This window comes from Denticeps clupeoides, chromosome 1 (genome assembly GCF_900700375.1).
Source record: "Denticeps clupeoides chromosome 1, fDenClu1.1, whole genome shotgun sequence".
Classification (NCBI taxonomy): domain Eukaryota; kingdom Metazoa; phylum Chordata; class Actinopteri; order Clupeiformes; family Denticipitidae; genus Denticeps; species Denticeps clupeoides.
In genome coordinates this window covers 8101140-8118424 of record NC_041707.1, presented here as the reverse complement: position 1 = coordinate 8118424, position 17285 = coordinate 8101140, and the positions used below count along the sequence as shown (strand labels likewise).

The following is a 17285-nucleotide window of genomic DNA, read 5'->3' as shown; positions in this document are numbered from 1 at the left end:
AATGCATAACAAGATTGGCAATATTGGCCAGCAGTAGCTGTTAGCTTCATTTTATTTGATGAAGTTTTCGGTCTCTAAAAGTGCTAATTCATGTTCGTTTTCTGCCTGGAGGGCTGGTATTTTAAAAAATGGTGTCTTAATTCTGCACTCGTGAAAGTTGATGTTGCCAGACCTGACAATTTCTTCATCATTCCATCAGTGGCGGATGTTGATGAAGGAGGCGCTGTAAATAAAACACAGTCCCGCTCTACCAAGACAAATGCTTTTAATCATCTGATGCGTTCATTTATTCTCTGCCCTTCCCCTGCCCCTGAATTAAGCCTGTTGCAAAAACATAACCTGATTTAAAAATGCCCATCAATCCTGTCAGCTTTCAGCCAGGGGTGAGTACCTGATTAACTATGTGCCTCAGTTCCCGTCTTCATGTTTACCCTCCACTCAGGGTTATGGGCCTTCATTTCAGCCTTCACCAGGTTGTCTCTTTTTTAAAATGCAGTATTAACAATCCTTCTGTGTTTTTGTAGCGCATAGGATTGTTGAAAATTCATTTGGCTGTAATTATGCCAGTGGAGCCAATTATTTAGCATCATCTCTCAGATCTTTGCATGTGTGCGTGAGCGAGAATATCATATTAGACATTCATCGACTGCACCTAAAGACGACAGGGTCTCGTGTAGACATGTTGCCAAAGGCCAGGCCTTCACCTTCTCAGCACTCATATTAGTAAGGGGAATTAGCGGCTTTTCAAATGCCTCCACGTTTCCCAGGCTCTGAGCTCCAGCTATCAAACCATACGACAACACAGGCAAAACCAGTCCTGAAAGAGGAACAAAGGAACTAATGACAGCTTAGCCGGCCTAAAAGATTGAAAATTCTGTCACGAGAACAGTACAAGATCACTAGAGGAGGAAGGCATTGGAGCTTTGAAAGGCAAAGGCGGGATAAAGCACTCTCCAGACTATTAGAAGCCAGTTTTATTTAAGCTTATTTGGCTGATAAGGTTGTCAGAAAGGGCTTTTTATCAGCCTGCTGTGGTAGGCATTAGGCATTACCACACAGTTCCCATGCAGCTGGAGCAGAGCACTGCTTTGTGGGAAAGTCTTCAGATACAAGTTGCCGCACATTCCCACACGGGAAAAACCTGGTCCTGCTGCAGGGATGGAAAAGGGATCAGAATCCAGGGAAGCCCTGAATGCTGTACGGGTCTCATATGAGGTTTTTTTATTATAAACATTTATGCCATGTGATATGAAATTTACAAATCATAAACTGCACATGGTCGTGTGGCTACCTAACACGATAAAAGATTGACTAGTTGGTAACTCTTGCACAATAAATTGTTATTGATTTATTTAGATTCATCTGAATTATCAAGGGAATGCAAAAACAATAACAATAGAATTATTAAAGACAATGTTATTTATTTATAAACATAATCTATGTCCTTTTGTTTGCATTGTTCATAAATGTGGGAAAATCACTTTTCAGCATTTGTTGTACTTGGCAACAGAAGTGTGATGTGCTGACTCGGTCACATCCAGACTCACCACTGAACCTCATTTTTCAGGTCTGTTTTAAGAGAAAAAATAGGGAGAGAAAATAAGAAGAAGCCTTCTATGTCTGGCCTTGCACATATTAAAGGCTAAGATGAAACACTGGACAATATTGGAGGGTCACAGTCTTTCTGTCAAAGCCGGTGGGCTGGGTCCTTATAGGGTCTGGTGTGTCTGTAATATATTCAGCTGAAACGTCTAGAATCGGACTCAATTTCCCCTTTTCATATTATTTATTTTATATAAAGATGTGTGTGTGTGTGTGTGTGTGTGTGTGCGTCATTGTAAATACATCTCAGATCTCCAGGAGAGGTAAATAATGGTGCTTATTTGTGGGTTTTTGTGTGGTTTTCATACTGGCTGCTTGTGGAAGTGAATTGCTTTCATAGCACCAAATTCCACACATATATTTATATATATTTGTTTAACTAGGTGCGGCGATAAGAGCAAGCAGGTCTTCTCCCAATAAACCAGGAAATTATCACCGTGCCACTTCCTCGTGACACAATTTGTCAAACTCGCTGATAGGAAACAAATTCTATTCATAAGGCTTTCCTCCCCTTGGCACCAGTGTGATTTGGTAGCAATTCAATTATAGTTTTGCGAGATAGTGAGCCCAGAGAGAGAATCCGGGGCTGACAAGAAATATGACAGGACAGTTACAGAGTGTTTATGCAATTAAACTTTCACTGACAATACCTGCCGAATGATGAATGCTTGGGTGGAGGTGTATGTGCACAAGCAATGCCCCACAAGGATTGCACATTTTTCATTATTTTACAGCTCCTGTGATCTCTCAGGGATGGCTGCAAGAAGGGGGACTTGGGGGGAGAGAGAGAGAGAGAGAGAGAGAGGAGGGAGTTTTTTGGGGGTGTTTAGAAGGGTACATTTGGAAACTAGAGACAAGGCAGCCATGGTGCATGAAAAGCCAACGCAGAAAAATGTGCTGTAGCCTGCCTTTTTAGTGCATTATAGAATATATTTACAGTTTGATAGTCGTAAGAGTTAGATACTGTTTTATTTTTGATTTAGGGTAAAAGAAATGTACTGTCCCAGTATCAGACACTGATACTGATAGTAAATCACATTGTCAGAAGAATGAGTAATACATACAAAATTCACAAGTATTCTTGGCTTAGAGAAGAGATTGTGTAAAAGCAGTTTAAAAAATGGAAGTCGGATGTTACAGGAACACCATAGTTGACGGCTGATGTTTATTGTATTAATAAATGATTTATTTATTTATTTTGTAAAACTTAGTAGTCCCAGCATTAGTTGAGAATGAGGGGAATATTTCTGCCCATCAGAAAGATTGGCAGTGTCTGCCATCTCATGTCAATATTAATAGCTGAATGGCTATGTGCAGCTCTCTGTCCCAAAGGACGGTGTGATGGTGAGATGCCTCTTAAATAAAATATTCACCTCGGCTTGCCAGGTTGCACACTACATTCGTCAGATTAATTGGTGTTGTGTGCTACACAAATGCATAATGGCAAGGTGTGGTCCGTCAATTAAACAGACAAAGATCAAGGCACCCTGACCTGTAGCAAACGTGAACAGCACACCCCTTGATATGAGCTCAGAGCTGTACAGCTGATGGGATCGTTCCTGCGGCTTTACATTCAAGTTGGCTCACAATATAAATATAGAATTATATTCCAAAGCATAGTTATTTCCATTAGTGCTTGATTTACATTTTATGAAATTATAGTTATTATCAAAACTTATCATACTGTAAATATAGAAATAAAGTCCATGCCACTTGCCACATATTGTTATGGTGAAATCCGTTCTTCTTCCTGCTGTGCACTGTCGTGTTGATCTTGTTTGGTGGAAGACATAAAGCAGATTTAACAGTCCAAGTGGCTTTGACCTTGAGAATGAATATTGTCTCCTTTACACCAACCGTCTTTTTATTGATGGTCATCATCCATGCTCGCTGGCTGTTATTAGTGTACTGAACCATGGCAGCGCTCTTCTGAGGATTCCGCACCGACTGTTTTGTCCAAAGATCAAAACCGAGGTGAGCTGTTCTTTTTAATTAATCATTTGTCCTTCAAACGGTGAAGTTTCTCTCTCGGCGGCGTACGTTTTCCACAGATAATTAGGGCCCACAGTTCATCTCATTCCACTTGAGAGTCGATTGTAGCCACCTGCTTCTTTTGTATGGGTAATCTTTGTCTTGTAAGATTCTGTCCCAGAAGGTTTATTCAGCATCGTGAAGAATGTGAAATGTCTGTTTTTCCCCAAAGTGTCCCACCACTCCCTCAAATTTATAATGGTATGCTTACAAACACACACACACACACACACACACACACACACACTGACTCTGACACATGCATGTTAACAGACAGACAATAGCACTGAAAGACCGGCGTAAACACTCTCTCCGAGTATGTTGCGTGGAGAGGTGTTGGTTTTAGGTGTGTACGGATCGCAAACTAATCCTATTAATTCAAAGTGAGTAACAAAGGCTAGCGAGCCTTTTCCCATGTCGTTCCATTTATTCAACCTGCTTGGGTTTTGTTCCTCCATCATAATTATTTCCAAGTCAGATCCGCACTGATTTCCTGGAGGACTTGTGTACCTCAGACTAACTTAAAGAACAACGGAGCCGGGATAATTTGCACAATTCCTCTGGGGTGGTGTTCTCTGTTTTTTCAAGGACATTTTTATTACAAAGCTGATGGAATTTGCATATTAATTCATTTCTTTCAATTTTTAAGATTAAATGTTGTCAACATGTATCAGTGCAAGGCTTTGACAGACCTGATGAAATGGGTCAGTCAAGCTTGAAAATTTTGGAGTCAAGCAGCCATCTGCAACCCCAGTGTTTCTAACACACACACACACACACACACACACACACACACACAGTTCTATATTCTCTCTTCCTCTGCACCCCCACCCCGGCAGCTTGATTAAGAAAGAGGACTTTGACTAAAAATGATATGCCAAATTCTATCGGCTTCTTATGATTGCTCTCCCCAGACTACAATAATATTAGACACTCTTGAATCATGAAGTGCATTTTCTGGGTCAAAATTGAACGACCCTCTATTATGTAGTTTTCCATGTGCATTAATGTTATTAAGATGTTGGGGGTTGTTTTGCCTTGAGATAATGGGGAATATTGTTAACTTCTAAATGCCCTTCTTCAATGTCTTCATCAGTGGCTAAAATCAATAAGGGGTCTGGCGATGCCAAAGTCCTGTCATATTTTTGTCGTTTTAATCCAGACTTGGGCGGGACTCCTGATGCTTATTATATCTGTAGGCATCTCTGAGCGCTGAGCACTGATGAACTGTGACTGGCCGAGTGGGCATTTGACATCTTTAAGCTGCGCTGACACAGATATTGGCCAAGACATTCTGGTTTGGGTAGGGAATTAGAATTTTTTTAAGGAGCAAAATCTCATCTACGCCCATTTGTTTTTTTGTTTTTTCTGCAGCTATGATTTCTGCAGAGCGACAGCCTGTCCCTGGGGCCTGCGCTCATTAGTTTTGACTGGAGTCGCACCTACGACAAGAGTTATCACTGTTCCAACCTGTACACCTGTTCATCCCAAACACCCCCACCCCCCAAAACCATTTAACTTCCCCTCCAGCGCAACGCTGACAGGCTGAGGGAGAAAAATCTGGAAGCTTGACGGAACACAACTCATCCAATATGCTGTGTTTGTTGGGATTTCACGCTCTTGGGAAGGCCATGATGAAGAAAGCTCCCACATACTTATTGTGTAGAAACACACACACAGTGCAAGGGGGATGCAAAATGTTTGAAAATAGAAGATAAATCTGGTGATGCGGTGGTATGATGTTTTGTGCATTTTTGTTTTCTACTGTTTTCGTGGTGTCACAATCTTCACAGCATTTATCTGCTGCGGGTCGCTCTGCTGGGTGGCAGTTGATACGTCGCCTCAGCCCCAGCTCTGAGCCCACGCCGCCGACCCCGCCGGTGATAAGAACTGACCAGCTTGTCACAGCCTCACCCCCATTACCATAGCGATAATGGATGAGTGGCATGGACTGCAGTAGCCCCAGAGGATGCTGGGATGGGGAGTGTCACCTGGGGCCAGAGGGTTATCAGCCCTGCCTCTGCTCCCACATCAGGACCTCTTGTGAAAAAATATATTTCTAAAAGTGCATCATTGGCAGGGCAGTCACCTCCAATCTCAGGAGGTCCAGCAGGGTCAACGCCACTCCTCTGAAGGGGGAGGCGGAGTCTAGATTTTGCTTTCAGTTTCACATCTCACACAAGCCACTGGTGGTGAGATATTAATTATTATCCCTTCTGTCTCATCCATGCTACATTGGACATTAAATATCACCCCACATCAGAACTTACACATCCTCAAATTATTTCCATGTAACTTTTGTTGTAAACAAGCACATTGAAATTCATGACTGGTGTAATTTTTTTAGCCGCCATGACCCCATTCCCTTGTTGATGGATGAAAGTCAACCAATTTGGAGTGAATAATATGTGAATTTGAAATGAATATGTCTCCATTTAAGAGAAAGATCCTTCAATTAGAGCTCTTTCAATTCATTTGCAACTCCCAATTTAATTATTGCCTCACATTTCAGGTGAAGCATTAATTTTTTACTCGTGTTTGCACCACCTAATTGATATCTTCTTTTTATGGTTATTACCCATCTTTAATCCTACCGTTTAGCTGTAAATGCATGACTCTGCCACTTGTAATTACACCATGACATGATGATTGCTAACGCCAACGCTACTCTGAGTAAGAGAGTTATCACCTCTTTAAAAAAAAAAGAGAAATGCATTTTAATTTTTTTTCTTTTATCCATTTGAGTTTTGTCTCTTCGATGTCGAGTCAAGATGGGCCTGAATTCATTTATGCAAATATTGCTTTTAATCACACAGAAGTGCTTCTTTTGAGAATTAAATAGTCAATTATGCAAACCTCACATGAGGCTTTTAATCAGTTTGTGGGGATCTGTCATTCAGAGTTTTGGGTTTTGTGTTAAGTTTCCTTAAAATAATAAACGCATTTTGTGGTGCCTCTGCTTTAACCTTTGGTTGGCTGTGAAAAAGTAGAGATACCTTGCAGCTTAAACTTTTTCCGTCACTTAAATCATGTTTGTACATGCTGTACAGAAGAGGAGTAGGTTAGTGGAGGGGGCATTGATATCATCATTGATATTCACCCCATCAATTCAAAGTCACTTGAAGTAACAGTACCAACCAACCAACCAGGCCCTCCAATTAGCATGGTGCCTGCAACATGACAGAATGCAGACCTCTCGTTCATCAGATCCGCTGGAACGCTGCACAGCCTTCCTGTAGGTGCAGCGCACTCCGTCCTGATTTATCCGCGTGCTAAATGTCCGCCATCGTGAGTCAGAGCTGATATTTGTATAAATTCCAGATGAAGGATATTAGGTGGAGTAGGCGAGCGTGGAGTAGGCCTGTGCTGTGGTAGCGGTCGCTGACGAGGAGGAGTCTGCTGCGAGGTCACGGCTGGTGGGAAGGAGGCGGTGACCAGACAGCGGGTTATTGATGGTCAACACTCAGCTACACGTAAAGTAATACTTTTAAAATCTCATCACTTACTGCCGGACAGATTCATTCCAAAAAGTTTAATCATGAAAATTAATTCCGCCATCCAACAGCACAATAAATAATGGTTGTGCATTAGTACCCCTTCCTTTAATAAGCACAGTCCCTAATATTGTTGTTTTTATGAGAATTTTCATCTTGAAGGATGTAGACGATGTCACATTTACAAAAAAGTTTTTGGGCCACCGTTTTCACAGATTCAAAATGAAGAAACTCCTAGAAAGTGATAAATAAGCAGAATCGTGGTACAGTTCCAGCTCTCTCCAGGGACGATAATGTTTGAGAAATCAAAGAAACCCACACAGCTCAATTAAGAAATTCCCAGGGTGCATAAGTGTGAAATGATTAACAGGCATTTGAACCATTAATTTTTACATGGGCCTGAACACACATATACACTGACACACTCACACACAAGCTTACATTAAGCTCTTGCATCACACTCTTGCGGTGACCTGCAATCTGAAAAACGAGCATGAGAGCTGCAAGGGAAGACAGTAACTGTGGATACATGAATGTTGGTTCTTAACTCTATACAGCATATAGGCCAGAGTATCAACAAAATGCAAAAAGAATTTTTCTTTTTAAAATGTGACACTTGTTGTGAAATTATATATTAGTCATGTAGTAGAGAGTTTACGCGGTTGTGCTCTTTTAATAAGCTTTCCTTTCTGTGCATCTGTGTCTTGTACATGGTTCTTTCAATTTCCCATTTAATGAAGAATTATGCAGAAATGATTATTCTTTAAGATAAAATGGTCGTCATCTACAGTACAAGGGACTGAACACTGACCACACTGACCTGTCGGTCTCTCTACTCAGCCATTTAATGGACATGCAAACATCATCTTTTTACTTCTGTATCTTCTGCATTTTACAGGACTGGCTTGACTCTGATTACATTCCATAATTTATATTCCCATCAATACCAGGCTTAGCAGTGCACAGCACAGACATGACCCTGATGTTCGGAGCGGAGCGCTCAACGAAACAGGGTGGGGGTGGAAGGGAAGAGCTGTGTCTTTAAAGCCTGACTCGTGCCTAATGAAAAAAAATGCAAGTTCTGAGGGTCTCTAATCTTGTGTTTTAGTAAATAGAACTCAGCGGCTGACTGACAGTTCTGATCTAAAGCATTTAAGTGTAAGTTTTGATCTCTTAGTCTTTGATTAAAACTAATGAGCTCATTTAATTCAAAATGGGAATCTCTGATAAGAGAAATAAGGTTGATGTGATTGGATTAGAGAGGCGAATTAAACTCTTAGAGCTGAAGTTTGTGCTTATACAGTGTATTAAAAAGCTGTTGGCGTATTTTACGGCATTAGATGATGAGAGAAATTTCATAGTAATTCATATTTAATCAGAAGAAATGAAATGACTAAATATAACATGGCTCCGGCTTTCCCCAGAGTGATAAAGGGCTAGTTAGATTTTAAATGACATTTAATTCATGTCCTCTGCAGAAAGAGAGAGAGAAGCGGGGGAGAGGGAAGCGTCATGAAAGACAATGACAGATAGACGCAGCCAACCCTCCCTTTCTCTCATCATATTGTCTTTCTTTTCTTCTTTCTCTTTCTTCCTGTTTTTTCTTTCTCTGTGTCTTGCCTGTCCCCACCACAAAAGTCGTGCAGCCTTGTCATATCCAGAGCGGCAGAAAACAGGATTTTCCAGGTGTTCTGTTGGTAATCCCATTTCAGTCTAATCTCCACGTTCAGTCCACGCCTCTACCTCTCCTTCTTTCGTCTCTTGCACTTTCCCCCACTTTCTATCTCCATTTTTTTATTATTATTCTCAGTCTCCGCACTGTAGAATGATGGAGGAGGCTAAAGGTGAGGCTGAGATGCATTAATGTTAAGGTCATGCATCTAAAAAAGACTTGAACGGACAAATGCCTGGACGGATAAAAGGGATCATCTCTGCTGTGTGGTCGTGTGTAGAGTGTGTAGCAGCATTCATCAGAATTGCATTTTACATAACGCACTAATATCTCTCCTATCCAAATTCTGATCTCATTGGTCAGATGTTTCAAATGGGCTCAGGTGGTTCAGGGTCATATATTTGCAATACTAAAAAAACAGTATTAACAGAATATAATTTTTCAAGTTAACATGATTATACATTCCAAACTGTTATTAACATTTCACAAATCAAGGTAAATCAAGGTAAAAGATGCACTCGTTCTCTTGTTTTAATGTGAGAGTTTTTTTTAATATGCTATACCAGATTTAATCAATCTGCAACTTTTTAAGGTTTGAACATAGATGATGTCCTCAATATTTCTTAATTAAGGTTTGGTTTCCTATTCATGGATTAAGCCTTAAAGTGGCTTAAAGTGAAAGTGAAGTGATTGTCATTGTGATACACAGCAAGCACAGCACATGGTGCACAGAATGAAATGTGTCCTCTGCCTTTAACCCTCACCCTTGGTGAGCAGTGGGCAGCCATGACAGGCGCCCGGGGAGCAGTGTGTAGGGACGGTACTTTGCTCAGTGGCACCTTAGTGGCTCCTCGGAAACATTAATGGAATTCTCCATTCAGTCTAGGACTAGGCTTAATCCATGAACGGGAAACTGACCACAATTGTACTGGGTTTGACGATGCTAACATATTTTAACACGATTTTTTGGGCTGCAGAGTAATTACAAGTCATGCTCAGAAATGTGATTGATGCACGGTTTGAATAACAAATAATTTTTTGGTGGGCAGAAAGGGGTATGTGTATTGCTGTAGATTCTGGGGGTTTCAAGGAATACCTGAGATATGAGGCAAAACATAAATGGTCTTATTATAGCGCCACCTTTTGGTTGGTTCATTACTGTGCCATCCCTCTAATGGGTTTCTTCATAACTTCTGACTGTAGAACCTGTTTTTAAAAAAATCTGTATAGCTTTATACTGAATATGCATTAGCAAATGATCTGTAGAAGAAGACATTTGCTATTTGAAGTTTGAAGCAATTATTGCTATAAGTTGCTTGTTATTAGAGGTTGTAATTAAAGTCCTGTCAGACATTTATTGACTTTGTGTTTCTGTACTGACGTGGGCCTTTACTCCATTACTCAGCTACCTGAAGATGATAGAAACTCAATGAGAAGTTATTAGGTTGCATCTTATTGGCCCGCACTTTTAATATCTGCTCCTCTCTGGGGCTTTTTGGACAGGTAATGTAAACTAATTGTGTTTTTGTGTGTGTTCTCCAACAGTGGAGTCTACTAGTCCAAGTCTGCTGTCCCCAGACAACACTCTGGAGCGTTCCTTCTTTATCCGGATGAAGTCCACGCTGACCAAACGAGGCGTCCACATAAAATCGTCAGGCTACAAGGTACTACATCACATGTGTGTGTCTGTGTGTGTGTCTTCAATCAATATTATTACATGGTTATAACAAAACCTAAACAATTTAAATGTAGATGTTTTATCTACTTTGGTAGGACATTTCACTTTCTGTATTTGTGGGTGCACTGTTTGTGGGCTGTCAATAAATTTAACACATTCTAATAAATGACAGAAATTCAAGACCATAAAGCTGGAATTTGGCTATTAACTAGTTGTTGATGTAATAGTGTGAAGAACGAATTACTGCAGATTACATCTGATTATCTCAACCAATCCCAGAACAGACCTCCTTCACTCTGGTTTACTTGGCTGCAGTCATATGCAAATGAAGGTGCACACTCGAGGAAACAATATCACACTAAATGCATCCATCTCTGTTCCATCAGTCCAGACGTATATATTCACCATAAACAGGCGTGCAGTCAGAGGATCAGTGGATTCCGCCCATAAATATTCACGCATTTGCACTCGCCAGACAAGGACACCTCTTATTACATTTACTTTAAATTAAGTCAGCACTTGTGTTGTTGCATAATACAGCCGTATAAATTTTGCAGAGCGGTTCCCCAGACGCGCAGGGTGATGTGCACCCACCACGCACTCAGGCCCAGTATCCCATCATGCCTGCTTATGTCTCCTCTTCACTCTGGAGGTCAAATCAAAGTGAATTCTTCTCTAGCTCAGACGCATCTTTTTTTAAAGAGATCTCAACCAACCCCCACCCCCCCACCCCCCCGTCTCCCACCTCCCTCCAATCCTTCTCCCCTAGCCTCCCGCACCATCTAATGCACTCATGTAAAGGCTCTCCGTCATTATTTGTGCTGTATCACATTTCAAAAAGCACTCCAGAGAATCCCCGGTGAACAGATGAATCTGATTTCTTATGTATATCTCTTCTATATTCACTGGTGGAAGGAGAAGGGGGGATTGAGGGGAAAAGAGAGAGAGCGCAAGAGGAGGGAGCATTGCGTGCTGAACCATGAATTATAAAAATTGATCCTTTTGTTATGTTGGCTGGTATTAAATTGAGAGATGCTATTCGGTGCTGTGGTGAACCCTTGGCGTGTCAGTTTGCGTTTAGCGGCTTGAGCATATTTAATGTTTCGCCAGAGCTTATGATGTTCTTGCCAAGAGCACTCCTGCAGCAATACGCGGCCGAGGCACTCTTTGTGGCAATTACTTCAAAAGTTGTATTTTCACACCAACTTTTGATGCCACTTGCTTTGGGGTTCAGAAGAGATCATTTCCATTTTGTATGTTTTTAATGCATATGAATGTTTTATTTATTTCAGCAGAGGAGCTCTATGATGGTGCGGGCGGAGCATTCAGGGCCTCTATTTTGCATAGACTGCTGTTCAGCCGAGTGGTGAATTGTATGCCCCGATCAACACAAGGGTTTCTGCCTGCTGTTTTGGTTTTAGCGTCTTCCACACAGTAATTAGACAGATCTCTTTCCCTGCTCATATAGCGCTGATGTCTTATTGAAGCCTGGCAGAGGCTTGTCAGATGTGGCTCCACCTGCTGCTTATCTGGATGGATGAGGTGGAGTGGTCAGTGAGAATCTTCTGGCACTCAGCACTAAACTGTCTGTATCCTCATGTGAGCATTTGGGCAGATGCCGATATTTTATTTATTTTGGTCTCTAAAATACATTTGATTAGAAGTGTTCATTACTGTGAAAGTGAAGTGTTTGTCATTGTGAAATATTGCAGTACAGCATACGGTGTATGCATACACACAACAAAATGTGTCCTCTGCATTTAACCAATCACCTTAGTGAGCAGTGGGCAGCCATGAAAGGCGCCCGGCGAGCAGTGTGTGGGGACGGTAATTTGCTTAGTGGCTCCTCAGTGGCACCTTGGTGGTTCGTGATTTGAAATGTCAACCTTCGTTTGCGGGTCTGCTTCCTTACCTGCTAGGCCTCCACTGCCCCCAGTGGTTTGGCTGCTGTACTAAAGTATTTTGTTGCAGCCATTTTTGCATTTGTTTGTAATGTTTTTTATAAAAAGTCATAATAAGTTACTGTATCATTTTGTGACAGTTTAACCTGATTATTTAATATCACAAGAGTTATGTTTTCAGTTAATAATGTGGCATTGAGCAGATATGAACTATATCACTTAAGATCTGCACAATGTGATTCATATATATTTCATGTAATATTATATTACTATTATTATACGTACAGTACAGGCCAAAGGTTTCGACACACCTTCTCATTCAATGTGTTTTCTTTATTTTCATGACCATTTACATTGATAGATTCTCACTGAAGGTATCAAAACTGTGAATGAACAAGTGTGGAATTATGTACTTAACAAAAAAAGGTGAACCAACTGAAAACTTGTTTAATATTCTAGTTTCTTCAAAATAGCCGCCCTTTGCTCTGATTACTGCTTTGCACACTCTTGGCATTCTTTCGATGAGCTTCAAGAGGTCGTCACCTGAAATGGTTTTCCAACAGTCTTGAAGGAGTTCCCAGAGGTATTTAGCACTTGTTGGCCCCTTTGCATTCACTCTGCGGTCCAGCTCACCCCAAACCATCTCGATTGGGTTCAGGTCCGGTGACTGTGGAGTCCAGGTCTCCCACTTTTTGTGGGAGTACATAACTCCACATGTGTTCATTCATAGTTTTGATGCCTTCAGTGAGAATCTACCAATGTAAATGGTCATGAAAATAAAGGAAAACACATTGATGAGAAGGTGTGTCCAAACTTTTGGCCTGTACTGTATTAGGTGTGTCCAAACTTTTGGCCTGTACTGTATTATATTTATTACTCCTTCCCTGCCTCCCTGGTTTCCTAGAAAATATATGTATCTTTAGAAAAAATGTAAATGAGATAAAAGCCAAAATAGTAAATGTAAGAAATTATCTTGCATCAAGCCGCCACCCTCCCCTTCCCTTTTTAGTTACATGAATTATGCATTCTTGGAACTTTCTTTTATTCTTCTCCTCCCCAGCCCCGTGTTTGAAGGGGTCTCTGCACTGTGTCAGCATGCGAGTGTCTGTGTGCAGGAAACAGGGGAATCTTTTTCGCTGTTAATGTGTCAGTCCCGTGGTTTAGGCCCGCGCCTCCCTCGTGGAGCGAGGAGAGCATCAAAGCTCCCCAGTGGCTCTGGCTGTGAACGAGTTTGGGCCTCTGTCCGTATGAATGATGCTAATAGCATCTCACCAATCTCTAAGGTGAAGCAATGAAAAGGCCAGTGTCAGAAGTTAAAAAAAAATACAAAAACATTTCCCCACGGCATTCCCTGGGTGATTAAAATGGATGGATCTGAACGTACAGTGTGCCTATCTAGTCAATTCCTCCTCTGGGCAAAATTGGAGCTACAAAGACTTTAAAGCTTTTCAAAAACTTTAAAGCTAGAAGTAGGTAATTAGTTTCCTGTGCCGTCTTTTCAGGGGGAGGGGTGTTACCCCCGCCTTGCTCCAACGCATGCTGCATGTATATATACATCGAATAATTATATTGGCTTAATCAGTATATCAATGTTGTTTTTATTATATTATGGTGAATAAAAGTGAATGGAACCTTTTTAATTATGTGTTGTATGTTTTTATCTGAAGGTGATCCACATCACGGGTAGGCTGCGAATTCGAATGGCCCTGACTCACAGTCGGTCGGTGCCCAATCAGATCATGGGGATGGTGGTGGTGGCTCACGCCCTTCCCCCACCCACTATCAACGAGGTCCGCATCGACTGCCAGATGTTCGTCACGCGGGTCAACATGGACCTCAACATTGTCTACTGTGAGAACAGGTATGCGCTTCCTGCATCATCATGTTTATGAAGGATAAATCGTCTCAGTACCTGCACTGAATTAGAATCTCCAATCTTAATTAGAATGTTGTTCTCATTCTAAAACAATGCAATGTTTTTGCACAAGCTCCCCCCTCTCTCTCTATTTCATTGACTGTCTCACTCAAGTGGACCAACTGCAAAGTCTTGTCATTTGATATAAATATAAAAAGAAAGATCAAAACACCTCCTTGGGGGGACTGTTGGGCCTAAAATGCCTATGTTCCTATCAACTTTTCTACAAAAAAGAATCTCTTGCATGTTAGAGTATTTAGAGAAAGTGTAAAACATATAAAAGCATACTTGCAGAATTATACATGCTTAACTAAATAGCCAGCAGCTATTTTCTAAGAAACTGTTAATTTGTTAATGGTATGGGAAAATGAAAGGGCAGCTGTGACAGCCATGGCTGTCTGCCTATGTGGTGAAACATGAGAGGCCATGCTTATTGGCTGAATTTGCATCTGTTACTGAAATCACTTTCTCGTAAAATCCTGGATAGACTGATCAACTTGTGCGCCGTAAAAAGTTAACCATGGGAATTTGCCTGCTAGTTTTCTGTTTTAAGTATCTTGAACTTTTCTGTAGACACATTAATATCCAAAATGAAGATAGGAAGACTGTAAACATTTAACTGTAGCATGTAAAGTTCAAAATCAGTTTGATCAGACATGCTTGTAAATCATTGCTCTTTAATGAGGCCAGTGTTGTGCATGAGGGTCCTGATGTCAGGTTAGTATATTGAAATATTGAAGAAGTCTCTTTTAAAATTGGGAGTGGGTGTGGGTTTTGTACATAATTGCAGTGACTAGAACTGGCCATGAAACGCCTGGCTTGCTGATGAATGACTGTAAAAGAGATTGCTTTGGATGGATAAAATAATGTCTTGAAATATTCTGATGAAATTGACGGTTCAGACCTTTACTCTCCGAACGCAGGATTATGCCTCGAATTCCCTGCCTCTATTACGTGTCCCTGTCCCTGAATCTGAGTAGGTTATCTCTGGATTCAGACTCATTAGTCTTACATGCCAAGGTGTCCAGTAAAGCCTAAATGAGCAACATTCTAGTGGAAATTGAAGCAATTCTGCCTGGAGTAGAGCTATCACGCTCACATGCATTTTTTTCCTGTCCCAAAATCACTTTCAGAATTAGCGACTACATGGACCTGACGCCAATGGATATTGTAGGGAAGAGGTGTTACCAGTTCATTCACGCTGAGGACGTGGAGGGCATCCGACAAAGCCATCTGGACTGTGAGTATTATTACCAGCGGATAATGTGAGCTGCCACAGAGGTGGCATCACGCTGTCAAAAAGGAAGTCGTTTTTGAGAAGCTGGCTCCCGCCTCCTGTGGGGGATATTGCCCTGTATCTGTATCTGTTGTTTTTTTTAATAATAAAAAAGTTTGCGCCATGCAAGAGAATAGACTGCAGTAGAAACTTTTGCAATGAATCCTCTGTGTGTAATATGTGTGTGTTGATGGAGATGGCAGCCATTGACACCTTGAGAAGCACAAGCATTTTTTTCCCTCTCTGACAAGGTTGTGATCATTTTGCATGGGTTGATTTAGTATAATCACGCCGACTCGTCGTTTCAGCGCAACACGAGAAGTGCACTTCCCGGGACAGACACGGAGGTCAGAGTAAACACCTCACGAGCCGCACGGCCTAATAACACTACACTGGCACTCATAAGCACAAGGGCTTATAGGACGCTGTACTCAGATAGGGTCATCACTTTACAACCAATCAGCATTTTTCTCTCTGAATCAAGCCGTGGTGGATGGCCGTGACATTCTTACACAAAGTAATCATCTACCCAATAGGGGAACTGTTTGAAGATCCTTCAGCCTGGTAAACGACGTGCTTTTATCAGCTGCAGCAGAGAGTGCAGACTGGACGTCTGGATGCGTTTAATGGCTTTTCGTTGTTAAGTACATTCTGGAAGCCGACGTTGTTGTGCCATTTTGAAGCAGAACGGAATTGTGTTTCATACGAGAAAAAACACACACACACACACACACACACACACACAGATCAGTGCAGCGGGCAGAATGCCATTATTTAAGCACTGCATCCTTGCGCCGTGCTGGGTCTCCAGGTATAAATTCGGACACTTTATTAGGTGTTTGCAGAGGAGGACGCGTGTCCTTGGGGCTGCTATGGGGAATTTGGAGCTGTCTGATTAGATATTGGAAGTTCAACTGAATTAGAGTGCAATTACCACTGCATCTGACTGTCCTTTCGCCTTAAAAAGCCACCAGATTGGCTCCATTAGGCCCTGATTTGAAGCCCGGCACTGCAAGAGGAGCAGAAGGAGAGCAACCCTGGATTGCATTGATAAGAAAGAGCGAGAGAGAGGGAGGGAAGGAGGAAGAGGAGGGGCTGAGAGGGACCTGTGCATTTGATACCACCAATGCAGCAGCTACCCCTGGCTGCCTGAGTGTCTATTACACTTTCACTCCTGCGGCCAGACGCACCAATGTCCAGGGAAGGGGAGCCAGAGTGTGCATGTTTATTCATCTCAGAAAATCCTGACGTGTAAGCCTGCGCAATCGCTCAAATTAAGCATCATTTTTGACTGCTAATAAGAAAACAGATTGATTCACGTATTGATCACAGTGGCGAGGTGATCTTCATTAAAGGTCACCCTGCTGCCTATGGGGGCATTCTTATGCTAACTTCACATTCAGCTTATATTTTGCAGAGGAACAGAAGACACTTAATTGTGTGTAAGATGGATGGCATCATTACAGCGCACATATTTTACATGTCTCAGTCAATATTGTTTTTATTGCTGCTGAGTATTTAAAATCTCATTCTGATAATATTGCACTTTATTTTTGTATTTTTTTGCAATGGAATATTCTTCCCTTGAACATGTTAATTACAGTGCGTAATACCTGCAGCCCTGTCTAGGATTCAGGATCATTTATTTCAGTTAGTTCACAGAAGGACTGATTGCCAATCAAGCGGTGACAGTGGCCACCAAGAGCAGGGCACAGG

The 17285-nt window shown here is 41.6% G+C and overlaps 1 protein-coding gene across 4 annotated transcripts in view; it reads left to right on the top strand.

Annotated features, from left to right (window-relative positions):
• Positions 1 to 17285, top strand: part of npas3 (neuronal PAS domain protein 3) — a 202718-nt gene that overhangs the window by 176645 nt on the left and 8788 nt on the right. For all 4 annotated transcript variants that reach the window (XM_028992415.1, XM_028992437.1, XM_028992424.1 and 1 more), the window contains 3 exons: positions 10345 to 10463; positions 14046 to 14239; positions 15427 to 15533. In XM_028992415.1, the coding sequence (XP_028848248.1) occupies positions 10345 to 10463; positions 14046 to 14239; positions 15427 to 15533 (420 nt within the window). The remainder of the gene's footprint in view (positions 1 to 10344; positions 10464 to 14045; positions 14240 to 15426; positions 15534 to 17285) is intronic.